This window comes from Halictus rubicundus, chromosome 11, assembly GCF_050948215.1.
Source record: "Halictus rubicundus isolate RS-2024b chromosome 11, iyHalRubi1_principal, whole genome shotgun sequence".
NCBI lineage: Eukaryota > Metazoa > Arthropoda > Insecta > Hymenoptera > Halictidae > Halictus > Halictus rubicundus.
The window spans coordinates 14,924,991-14,937,469 of record NC_135159.1 but is presented as its reverse complement, the minus strand read 5'-3'; the positions used below and the strand labels follow the sequence as shown (position 1 = coordinate 14,937,469).

Genomic DNA, 12,479 nt, shown 5'->3' with positions numbered 1-12,479 from the left:
GCGGGCATAAATAAGATAACTGCGTGGAATGCACTTTCCGCGTCGGTTATTCTTCCAGCGGGGGACATTAAACGGCCATTCCCGGTACTCTATCGAAAAGCTAGCCGGCTAATTTCTCGCCCGGATAAATATGCTTCCGCCCTCGGCACAGAATTACCGTAAGTCCCTGTCGGATTACGGCCCTGAACTCGGCCACGAGTAAGTGCGACAGATTCCGAGGCTGTGTTTTTTCCCGATCGACCACCCCCACCCCCAAACTCCCGCGATTTATCTTGAGTTAGGCTAGCTAAAACATTTGTTAACTGTTACGGCGAAAAGTGGGGGAAAACCAAAAAGTAACCAAATTTTAAGGGGTCTGTCAAATTAAATATTGAAAACGGGAGAAACAGCAATTGGTAAAACCAAATACAAACGAGGGCATACGGGGTTGCAAATTTTTTTGGGGGATGTAAAAATTGTGTAAAAATTGTACGGGGTTAAACAGAAGAGAACCACTGCCGCGATATCTTCGCCAGTATTTTGATCACAGTACAAGAAAAAGGTTACGTACATTATGCTTTGGAAAGAATGTAGAAAAACCACCCCCGGTGAAGGGCTGCGCCGAAGCACAAATCATTTAAAAAAACAGAATTTATCCGTTCGCGGCCAGCAAGAACGGGCAAAGCAAATCGACGGGGGGAGGGGTGCATGATCCAATTAACCCCATCGTGCAACCCCTAAATATGACGATAGAGAGTGGCGAGGCGTCGGTGAACGATCGGTGAATAAAAATAAAAGTGTAAACCTCCCTGTAAATCTCGCTGGAAGCATTCGACCGTTCCGAAATTCACGGACGCAATAAAAAAAGGGGTGGCCGACAAGAGAGAGAGAGGGGGGAGCAGGGCGGTGGGTGGAAAATGGAGAAGAAAAAAGGCGGAAAACAAAAGGGGTTGCGAAACCAGCATCCACCGCCACCACCTGAGCCTCTTGGCGTACTGAAAAATCGTGTCTCCCTGTGTATCGCGACGAGAGAAGTTCCTTGACCGAAAATGAATTTTTGCCAATTTTTCCGGGCGCCAAAAAAATCAAATCCGAAAATACATTTTTTAATTATCATTTTATCGCAGTCGCTTCGGATATCTAAGGATTAAAAATACGTAGGTTCACGTCCTCTGGGGAATAATTTTGCCAGGTCAATTTGGCCAGGATTTAATTTTGGAAATTGAATTTTGGGCCTGCGATTGACGTGGAAAATTATTAAGAGAAAGAGGGGAACGACGTTTATCTTCGTTCGGAGGTTCTACATTTTTGGCAGGCGAGACTTCCACACCCCCCCCCCCCTTGCCAGGCCGCGACGAGATTTCAAAGGGGTTGAAAATTGATTAGAGCCAGGAATCGAGGAGGGAGCGATTTTTCAGCGGCTCGCCGAGACGCGCGCCGGAACAATGTGTCGCTGTTTTGGCTTGAAAAGCGACCGAGGAATTGACGCGATAAATCTCGGTCGGATATGTTTCCCTCTCTCTCCCCTCCCACTCTCCTCACCCTGTCCCTACTTTCCTGTCTCGGTTAGGGGGTCGTGGAACGTGGCAGGATCTCCAAAGGACACGCGCCTGCGCAGCGCAACCCCCCTCACCCCCCGATCCTACGGAAAGAAAGTTCCATTAGCGGCGAATATTATTTAACCGCTCGATTTAACCACCCCTCAACCCCCATCGATACTCCTTCACCGGTTTTCTACGGATCCCGAAATTGATTAGCTCCAGGGGGTAGTTTCTCCGCGATCTTTACCCCTGGCCAGTCCATACCCAGTCGAATCAGGTAAAAATAATGTTGAGAAATAATTTTTTAACAAATGTTAACAGAGAGATAATTATTCTGGTGGTTTTTTCACCCCTAAGTGGCAGTCGAAAGAGAAACAGGAATTACAACGTTACCCAGTTTCACGGGGAATGAAGTTATCGTTCACGGGGAGAAATATTGTTTAATTGATACGTGCGCATGACTAATGCCCGATAATGATACAGGGGTGGCTCGTTTGCATTTCAAGCAGCCGGAATGCGTCGAGAGGTGTGAAAATCGCGTAAAAAATAAATTCACCGCGCGACACAGAAACGTCGCTTGGAAATTGTCTGACCGGTCCAACCCTTTCCTACCCCCTCCCACCGTTACCGAAGGGATGAAAAACGCCGAGAATTACCGGGCCCGTATCTGGCAGCGGCAAATAAAATATGTTCCCCGGACACGTACACTGAAACCTACACCGGACGTAAAAAAAATATTATTTGTCAAACAAATATTAGAAAACCCGTTTCTCACCCCCTGTCGCCGTTTTTATCCTAACGCTCGTTTCTCCATTTTTGTACCTTTATGTCCACTGCCATTTACAGTGTTTTCGATAAACATTTTCACCTGACTCGATAAATATAGTTATTCAACCACTTTTTACTCTATTAATGATTTTCGATTTTGTTGAAATACTTTTAGGCTTTTATGTCTGTGTATTTCGCTATACCCCATACTTTTTTATCACTTGAATCAACAAACATCCTTATTTACTTTCCGCACCACTTTGTTTATTTCAGTATTTTGATTTCCATTTTTGTATTTTTATTTGTACTCTCAGTTTTCGTATTTTTATGTTTTGACAAACATTTTTATCAGCTAAATCAACAACCATAGGTATCTACTTTCCGCAACCCTACACCGTTTCAACCCCTCAGTCTTTTATTTTCTAGTACACCTTTCATTGTTTCTATTCTCGTATTTTTCACCTGGTTTCGTTTTTCCATCTGAACTACTTCATTCCATCAATCCGTTTTTAAGCAACAATTCCTCGGTCCTTTATTTTCCAGTACACCTTTCTCGCTCTTTCTATTCCTGTATTTTTTCCACTCTGTCCCATTCTTTCTAATCATTTCGATCGACCACCACCCATTATCGACTTTCTACACTACTTCATTCTTTCAACCCCCTATTTATCGTTTCTATTTCTGTATTTCCGCTCTGCCCCACTTTCGATTCTCCTCCCGTTCATAATTTTCGTGTTAATATTGAACACCACCTAATCAGGGTAGAATTGTTAGTATTTGCGAAGGTGGTGGTGGGAGAGACCGGGTACGTCAATTTTCAAAGTGGCCGTTGGTTAAATAACAGTGCCTTTGGGGGCCGGGGGTAAATTTGCCGGGGACACGATCGAGTGTTTATCGGTGGTATTTGTGAAACGCGAGCGGCAGTTCTGTGATTCGGACGTTAGGTTCGCGAGAGACGCGTGTCCCGGTGTTTTTTCTGCAAACAGTCCGACTTCTTCGCGTGCACGACCAACCAGAACACGGGCCGATAGTGCAATCGCGAACCGGTACAACCGGAGCGCAACCCCCCGGCGCGGTCATAATTGCATGCACACGCGACGATAACCACTGCAGCAGCCGGCAGCAGCTTGTTATTGCGGCTCCACGGTTCGACGCTGTTGTTACGTTTGTTTACGCGCACCGCCGGACCCCGTTCTTTCCCGCGAGGGCACCCGATATCTGGTGAATTTCCCTCCCGGACAATGTCACTAGACGAATTTTTCAATTCACCAGAAAAATCCCAGAATCTTCGACGGAAAGTCGTTCACGTTCGACTTGTTGTAACTTTGTGAAAAAAAATCGGAGGAAGACGTACCCAGGCTCATTTTAAAGGGCAAAGACTGCGCTTTCGAATCCCCGAATGCCTGCTTGGTGAAAAAATTGTTGCTACCAAAGACAATCGGACATGCGAAAATAGTGATTTTTTGAAACTTTTCCGAATCCGACGCTCTCCGCAGGAGGAAAAAAATTTTTTTCGGAATTGAAACTTAGGTATGCTTAAAGATTGCAGTTTTCGCTCTCCGTCAAGACCAAAAATATTGCTCCACGATTTTTTGTCTCCGTTTTATCGCAGTCTGGACGAAAAGTGTACCGACAGAGCTCGTAAAATACAAGGAAAGAAAGTTCATTCGAATAATTATCATGCTCGTTTGAAACATCAATTACCATGTCCACTTCTACAGATTTCGAATGAAATAAGTTTGACGTTTCCACGTTCCTTACGGAAAGTTGATATTTTTTCCGGGTCCGAGATCCATCTCCGAGCCAGAATTCGAAACAGCGGAGCATCACGGTAGAACGCGAACAATTTTCACGGGGTTGTTTCTCGCATTTCCGTCTCTGCATTTCGTTCTGGGGGTGTGGGGTGAGGTGAGGCGGAGACGGGGGTGCAGGGGACGGTGAAAAAAGGAAACGCCGTGCAGCCCCGCGAATTAAAATAAGGGAGGCACGCGAGGGAGAGACTGTTAACGGTTGGAAACTCGCTAATTTCCTCGTTTTAATTTTTTCCCCGCGCAACGAGAATCTAATTAACTTGCTCGAGTGGCTTTCGCGGGAGCGGCACGGCACGGCAACCCGAGGGGTAGGGGGTCGTCGGGGCGAGGGGCGGAGGGAGGAGGGTAAACAAAAGGCGGTCACAAATTTTCGTCTCCCGGGACGACGGGACATTCTTGTTTTGCCGTCCCCCCTCACCCAACCCCTCCGCCCCGCGGATGGAGCCGTTCTAAATGCAGAACGGGACGCGATAGTCCCGGAATTGTTCTCCGACGAAAGAAACGTCAACAATTACGGCGACGGCAAAGCGGTTCCTCAAATTCCCGCGATCCATTCTGCGGGGAAGGCCTGCGAAATCCCGCCGAAAAAAAGGAGCCGAGAGAAAACTCGACGGGGATCACGATAAAATCGTTATACTCGGTGTCCTGGCTCGAGCAAAAAAATGGCCAATTGTCTCCTATTTATAGTTCATTCGCAATTTCCCATTAACCCATTTCCAGTCTATGCACCGTCGAAAACGTCACTGAACGAATTTTTCAATTCACAGTTTTCCAAGTCGTTGACGTTCGAGTTGTTGTAACTTCGTGAAAAATAGTCGGATAATGATGTGCCTGGGCTCATTTTAAAGGGTGAAGTCTGCGCTTTTAAATCGCCAAAGGCTTCCATGGTAAAAAATTTTTTATCCAAAATACGACCAAAAATCCGAAAATGGTAACTTTTCACAAATTTTTCCACTTTGACGCTCTCTACAAAACTCGAAAATTTTTTCTCGCAACTGGGACCACAATAGATTCGTCAATTGAAGTTTTCGCTTTCCAACGAGCTCAAAAAAGTTACTCTACGACCTCCAGTTGCTATTTTATCGCACTTTGAATGAAAAGTGTGCCGTCAGCGTTAGAACAGGGGGCACTGAATCTCGAGGGAAAATTTGTCGATGTTTAAAGTTTTGTAACTTCGTGAAAAAAAAATCGCATGACAACGAACCTACGCTTATTTTCAAGGGTAAAGCCTCTACTATCGCTATGGTAAGTTACTTTTTTCGCGGTATTTTTTTCCAGTTATTTGCACACGTCAAAATACAGGCGTACGTATTTCGATGAATTTCATAAAAATACAAAATAAAATTTCGAAAAGTGGTACTCACCGCTCACGTCGAGGAAAAATATTTCAGCAAGCTCCTCCTCTAGTTTCCACCGTAGTCTTTGTTGCGTCTTGAACAGCCTCCGAGACGTCCGTGCATTCTCGCACGGGACTGTGGGGGTCAGCGCGCGGGGTCGATTACGGCGGTGCCGTTAATTGGCACCGGTCTTTATTTACCGCGTTCCCTTTCGATCCTGCGAGAGCCGCGAAGAACCGCTCGAGTGTCGAGAGTGAATAAACTTCGACTGCTTTGACGAAGAAACAGGAACGCGTGTTATCGCGTGGAAGAGGTGGGGAGACGATTGTGTCCGTTCCGCTCGAGTGTCCATTTAATTCGTCCGGTGGCGCTTAAGACGTCAGCGATGGGGGGCAGGGGGAGACGGGTAACGCATTAGTAACGCGTCAAGTGGCACTTGGTCGTAAACGAAGCAACCAGGGAGACGTACCGTGGAGTGTTCATTTAATTCGTCCCGTTTTCCGCGGGTAATAGCGAAAGCATGCTCGAGAGAGTGACGTTCGCAGCAGTGTACATCTCTCGACTCACAGCCGAGGCTCGACTCCGCTTCTAGAACGACGAAACGAGTGAATGGTCATTTATAAGAAGAAGAACAAGAAGAAGAAGAAGAAGAAGAAGAGAAGACGGTCCCGTTCGCGACGAAAACAAACGAGAGAACCCGTCGGAAGGTATCGCCAAGGAAGCAGGTAAGCAAACGGCTCGGCTCGGCTCGGCTCGGCACGGTGCAAGGCGTCCTCGACCGTTTAATTTCGCCGGGGATTAGGGCAGCATTCACCGACACGGGAAACGACACAATACAGGCGGGCGACCCGCCACCTCGACGTTTGATTCATCCCTGCCGAGCATCATCGCGATAAGGGTTGTCCGACCGAATATCCGGCTGGCCGAGTAGTCCCCTCGCGTGGCCGCACTCTCTCTTTCTCTCTCTCTCTCTCTCTCTCTTTCTCTCTCCCCGCTACGCCGGACGGCGAAGCTCGCCAATTTTCCGGGCGAATTTCAGCCGGTACCGGTGCGGTGGAAGGGGAGCCCGACTCGCGACTACCGCCCCTGAAAACCGCCACCAGTCCGTCATTACCGCGCCCCACCGCTCCGGTGTCGAGCGGGTTGCGTGGGGACGGGATCTCGGGCGCGGGGACCCGTTCGGCGGCGTTCGGCCGTGCTCGCGTAGCCTCGGCTCGGCTGCGTGGCGTCTGTAGGGGAACAGGGGAGCTGTGGAGGGGGCAACCGTGTCGAGCGGGCTGCATTAGCTGGCGTCGACGCAGCACTCGTACACGCGACCGCCGCGCGGCACACACGGTTCTGCCAAATGCCTGGCCGGCTGAGGTTGTTCCGAAGCGACGCGTGCCTCTCGCGCGATCGTCACGCGTGTTCCTCGTGAGAGAGAGAGAGAGAGAGGTCAAGGGGAGTCCCTTGGACAAGACCCGTGTAACCCCGTGACGGTTGTCCACCCTCGCGACCGTTGCCGCCACAGTCGACCGACGGCGGTTCTTTCTCAGACGATATTCCGCGACTGAGAGAACGGACTCTCGGTGACGTACCGCCAGAACGTCTACCAGTGACAGTGACTTTTGTTGTGCGGACTCGGTTCTTTGTTCTCCTTTTGTTTTTGTGCGAGCAGCACCACGACGGGAACGCCATGGATTGGAGACTCGGATTCCTGCTGCTCTGCTTCGTCGTCGAGGGTGAGTGTCTGTCTGTCTGTCTGTCTGTCTGTCTCTTGTTATCGCGTGATACCGTTTGCGAATCGCGCTGCTCTTTTCCGCGGGTTCTCTGGCCGATGCTATGCGGTGCTGTGTCACTGTATGCGCCACCACCGATGGGGGAGTAGCGTGCGTCCCGATTTATTAAAAATTCCGCTGCCGCTACTGCTGCCGCCGCCTCCGCCGCCGTCGACGCGGATTCGGCCCGCCCCGACGTTTGTTCGATAACCCCCGGGTGTACCTCCTCGGACTTTCTTGGATTCGCGAGGCCCGCCAGCTCGTTCGACCCTTTGTAGCTCCACGTTGTGGCGCGCCAGGATTTTCCGAGGTCAGGGATTGGATTCAAAATCAAATTGCCATCAGACTGTCCCTCGACGACAGCTGAGACTTCTTAGGAATCGGGCAAGCAGGTGGCGGGATGGGTGAGATTCTTTCGAAGGATCGCTTAGGATGGATAAAGCGATTAGGGATGGTCAGGGTAGACTGGGCTGGAAGATGGTTGAGTGTGATTAAAAATTTGTGGAACAGTTAAGGATAAAATGATCGACGACGGATAGGGTGGTTAAAGACGGATGAATTGGTTGAGCATGGTCAGGACGGTTGAAGGTGGTCGAGGATGGATGATTAACGACAACCAGAAATTTGTAGAACGATTAACGATGGATGGCGTGATTAAAAATTTGTAGAACAGTTAAGGATAAAATGATCGACGACGGATAGGGTGGTTAAAGACGGATGAATTGGTTGAGCATGGTCAGGACGGTTGAAGGTGGTCGAGGATGGATGATTAACAGCAACCAGAAATTTGTGGAACGATTAACGATGGATGGCGTGGTTAATGTTGAATATCACGAGGATGTCTGGTTCGGCGAAGGTGATTCAAGATTTACGACGGCCGTTGAGGGAGTATAAAACGGTCGGTGATGGATACGGTGGTTAACGGTGAATTGTATAAATCGTCGATAGATGCATAAACTGGTTATTTGTGGATAGGACAGGTTGGAACGAACGAGGCGGTCGACGATGGATAGTTAAATAGTCGATGAAGCTGTTAAGGACGAATAAATGGTACATGAATCGGTTTTTGGAGGGGGGCTAGTTAAAAATTTACAAAAGCGAATCAGGATTATCGAAATTGGCGAACGATGGATAGAGGGCTATAAATACAGCAGGACCGAAAGCGGTTTAAAATTAACAAATCCTGTCAAAGATCGTGCCGTTTATAAATTCGTAAACAGCACTAGCGGTTCGATCTATAGTTAACCATTTTATTTAACCGAACGGACGACTACCGCCGGTTAAAAATTTACCAAGCGGTTAACCGTGCGCGGAATATGTAACGTGTGCATTCTGTCGGCGCAAATGAAAAATTTCTGACGCGACTAAAAATAGCGCGAAAGAATGATCAAACCGTTAACCGAGAAAATAGACGGGGGAATAAAAACTTGGGACGGACGGTTTATCGAAAATCTAATTCGCCGTCGCGTCGTCCGTAAAAGCATACAAACAACGCACTATAATCCCAGCATCCGCAGAGCTCCGTCGCTCGTATAAAATCTCGTCGGATTTGTCTCGCGATGAAACAAATCGTCGTCGTCGTCGTCGTCGGAATCGTCTCTTCTTATTTTCCCCCGGACTCGAGACAATATCTCGTCGAATCTCCAGCCTGGCAGTCTACACCTGCGAGTCAGGTGTTCGCGGCAAGCCCCGTCTGCACACCTCGGCCACCGACGATTCTCAAACCGGAGCCGCTTCTTTCGACCATCGGTTTTTAACCGGCGCCGTGTAACAAAAGGTTTCGAATAAAACCGGGCGAATTAAAGTAGAACGGATTGTGGCCCCCGGATCCCTTCCGCCGCGTTTATTCCTTCCGCGTAGCCCGTTCCGGAACTCATTACGCGATACGGGATAAACGGGCCGGCAGCGCCCGTCGGAGCGCGAGAGCTGCCCCGGGGCATCCCCCCCACCCCGCCTCCCCGTTCGATCCAATTACCCAAACGCCGTTCGAGTTTTTTCGGCCGATCTCGTCGAACGATCGCGAACCACGGATAAACGATATACAACCCCACCACCACCGGCTTCAATTCCCATAAGTCCCTCGGGCTGAAAATTCATTTTTCGGCTCCGGATAATGTAAAACGCTTCATCGTTCTCCGTCGGAAAATTTCAACCTGCGGAAACTGACACTGGGAACGTGCAGTTGCGTCGGGCGTCGCTTAAATTATATTTGATTCGCGGATAAATCGTCGGTCGGTTGTGTATTGTTGTTCGTTATTTAATTGTTTGAATATTGTGACTTGTTAACGCGGAGACCTTCCACTCGAGACGGAGAATTATTACGATTTTAATCGTTCACGTTAAGCGGCAATAATCGACAACTGCTGACAAAAATCGCAAGGGGGGTTGAAATTTTGAATATATTGTTTGTACAAATTCATTTCGATCTGCGCCACAAGATTCTTCATTTCAGAAAACACACAATTAAAAAAAAATTGCACTACTCTACTAGTTACCGAGAAATATCTTTCCACCCCTTTAGGGTTGCTTCCACCCCTTCGACCTAAACAATACCCAACAATAAAAATCATACCTAAAATATTATTCCAATGATTCTCTCTCGCATACACTTCGTGAAAATAACTTTTCGCGACCTGAACTTGTTTCCTGGTTAGTTTGTCGAGTTCGAATCTAATATCTGGTACAACAACGGCCGAGATATTTTTCCAGGATCTTTCCCGTTCGATCCGATCGGCGATAGAGAGGCTAGATCGATAGCGCGGGTAGACAACGGCGTGTGCCGAGGTGAACCGCGCTCGTAGAGTCGACCGGAGCTCCCAACGAGCTCCAATTTCCTGATGGAAGTGGATTAATATAATTTGATGGCGCCCTCCTATCTTCCCCTCGCTCCACCTCGCCGCGCAAGAGAATTATGCATCTCGCAGCGCGATCTCGCCGCGAAACGCTGCGCCAGCGATGCCCTACGGCTGCCCCCAACTCGCCGGAAATGTTTGCTCGTGCCGTGCAATACTCCGATGACCGGCAAGTGCCGCGTGGACGAGCGGTCTGTAACGACCTGTAGGCTGAACGCCAGTTTTCCCAATTTTTCCGCCCTCTTTCACGTCAACTTGACGATCCATAGGGATAAATGTCGATTTCAATACAATTACAGTGGTTGCTCGGACCGTGGTTTTGGAACAGCCTGTATACACAGAATAATGCTACAGGTTCCACATTGCAGCCAATCATTCCTTGTTCCACCGTTTTTAAATGCTGACTACTCCCTCTTTCCGTTGATCTGCTTATTTTGAAACACCCTGTATCTCTCATCAGTATTTGGAACAACCTGTATGCACAGGACAGTCCTGTAGACCCCGCTTCTCTTCCAAGCAATCACTTTCTTTTGAACCTCCACTTCTGTCTATATCTTCCTTACGAAATTTTTGAAACGCCCTGTATCTCCTGTCAACTTTTGGAACAGCCTATATATACGAAGCAATACTGAAGGCTCCACGTCTCTCTCGATAACCAAATTCTTTTCTAAATTTTATTCCTGTCTATTTTTCGTACCAAAATTTTGAAAAGCCCTGTAGCATCGACGAATCCTCACCCCCTCCACGGACAGCCGTTTGGCGGGAAGTTTGAAAATTAGAGAACATCTTTGCCGCCAAACCGGTATCGTCTTCGGAGGGTACAGGTGTGCCGGCACGCGCGCACGATTCGTCGGCGAAGAAAGAGAGGAGAGAGGGAGAGAGAGATAGCACGATACCGGTCGCACGATAACGATCATAATAATTTAATTTAACACTCGGCGGGAGAAGGAGGTCACAGTCGCATCGATCTTCCCCGGAGAGTCCGCGAGATGCAGCGAGCAAATATTAAAGAGGCGCCCGCCGCCCCCGGTCCTCCCCCTTAAACCGTGCCAGCCCCGCACCCCCCAACTCCCTCGGGCTTCGCTCTTTCGGGGGCTGAAGGTGTAGGTGTTCTTCCTGTTTCTCGAATGTTTTTTTCCCCCGTTCCCTTATGAGAAAGGCAAACCAGCAACGACACGTTTATTTCCCTCCACCCCCGAAACAATTCCACGATCTGACCGAACCACCCGCAATAACGTTCCTTTACCGGTCTCATTCGACGCCATCTTGTTCTCTGTTACGGTCCAGACGTCCTGGATTTTGTTGGATCACGTGGTACACAAACAGTCACCGTTTCTCTCGGAATTGCTAGTAGTAAAACAGTTTGTGTTTCGTCTAGGGAAATTCTGTGGAAACAGAGATTAATTTCCACTAGATGGCTCATTCGAAATTCACTCTAGACAAATTTCCCTAAATTCACCGTAAACGGATTTATTTGAAATTCGTACTAGGCAAATAGACTTATCTAAAATTCACCCTAGACAGACTGATCCAAACTTCCCTAGAACAAACTTCTCTAGAGTATGGATACGATTCTGCAGTAATATAAACATCGATGTGTGAAAATTTGCGCGACCCACCGGTTTCGCGGGAGAAGCTAGGAAACAATGTCCCCTCGTTCATTAGCGGTAGGTGTTTTTTTTTTTCTCTCAATATTTTAGAGTCTCATTAAGCAGCGAAAGAGAAGTTTCCACATCATAATTTAAACCTACGTCGCTTTCAGCCCTTCTCGCATTCAGTTTTCGTGTGTCCCATTCACCGGGGCGTAAAACGAAGAAAACCGCTCGCGTAAAGGGCGCGAATGAAATAATTATGTAAAAGGAGGAAAAAACGTGTTTATCCACACGGGCCCGGGAAGCACACGGGCAAGCAAAAAATAGAGGAGAATGCGATCCAATTAACCCCACCTAGAATCTTCCACAGCAAACTAGGGGATTTTTGTCGCGCTGTAAGAACCGTTACCGATTTCTACGTCACCCGGTGTATGCGTGTATCAATGTGAATGTACTTGCACAGTGTTCGCAGAAATGTTGCCATTCCTTTGTCTCTCTCTCTCTCTCTCTCTCTCTCTCTCTCTCTCTCTCTCTCTCTCTCTCTCTCTCTCTCTCTCTCTCTCTCTCTCTGTCTCTCTCACGCTCTGCCTCCCTCCTTCCCCCGCGTCTCGTTTAACGTAATACCTCATTTTAGTCGAGCATAATTGAGTTCGAACCCAGTCGAACATTTAGTTCGATACTTTTAATTAATTTATACAATTAACGTAGTTCATTGGTCTGGTTTCGAGCAACGGCTGCTCACCCTTGTGTAACATTGCATAAACTCCATATTTGCAGTGGCACTGTAATGTTTGCAGCCACACGATAATTGTTATTACGGCGCAAGGGCAACCTTGTTCATT

General features: G+C 48.2%; 1 protein-coding gene across 1 annotated transcript in view; it reads left to right on the top strand.

Annotated features, from left to right (window-relative positions):
• The first annotated feature begins 7,022 nt into the window (after positions 1-7,022).
• LOC143358779 (uncharacterized) overlaps positions 7,023-12,479 on the top strand; it is a 37,015-nt gene continuing 31,558 nt past the window's right edge. Inside the window, exon 1 of the mRNA XM_076796219.1 lies at positions 7,023-7,157. Coding sequence (XP_076652334.1) covers positions 7,112-7,157 — 46 coding nt within the window. The 5' untranslated portion in view covers positions 7,023-7,111. The remainder of the gene's footprint in view (positions 7,158-12,479) is intronic.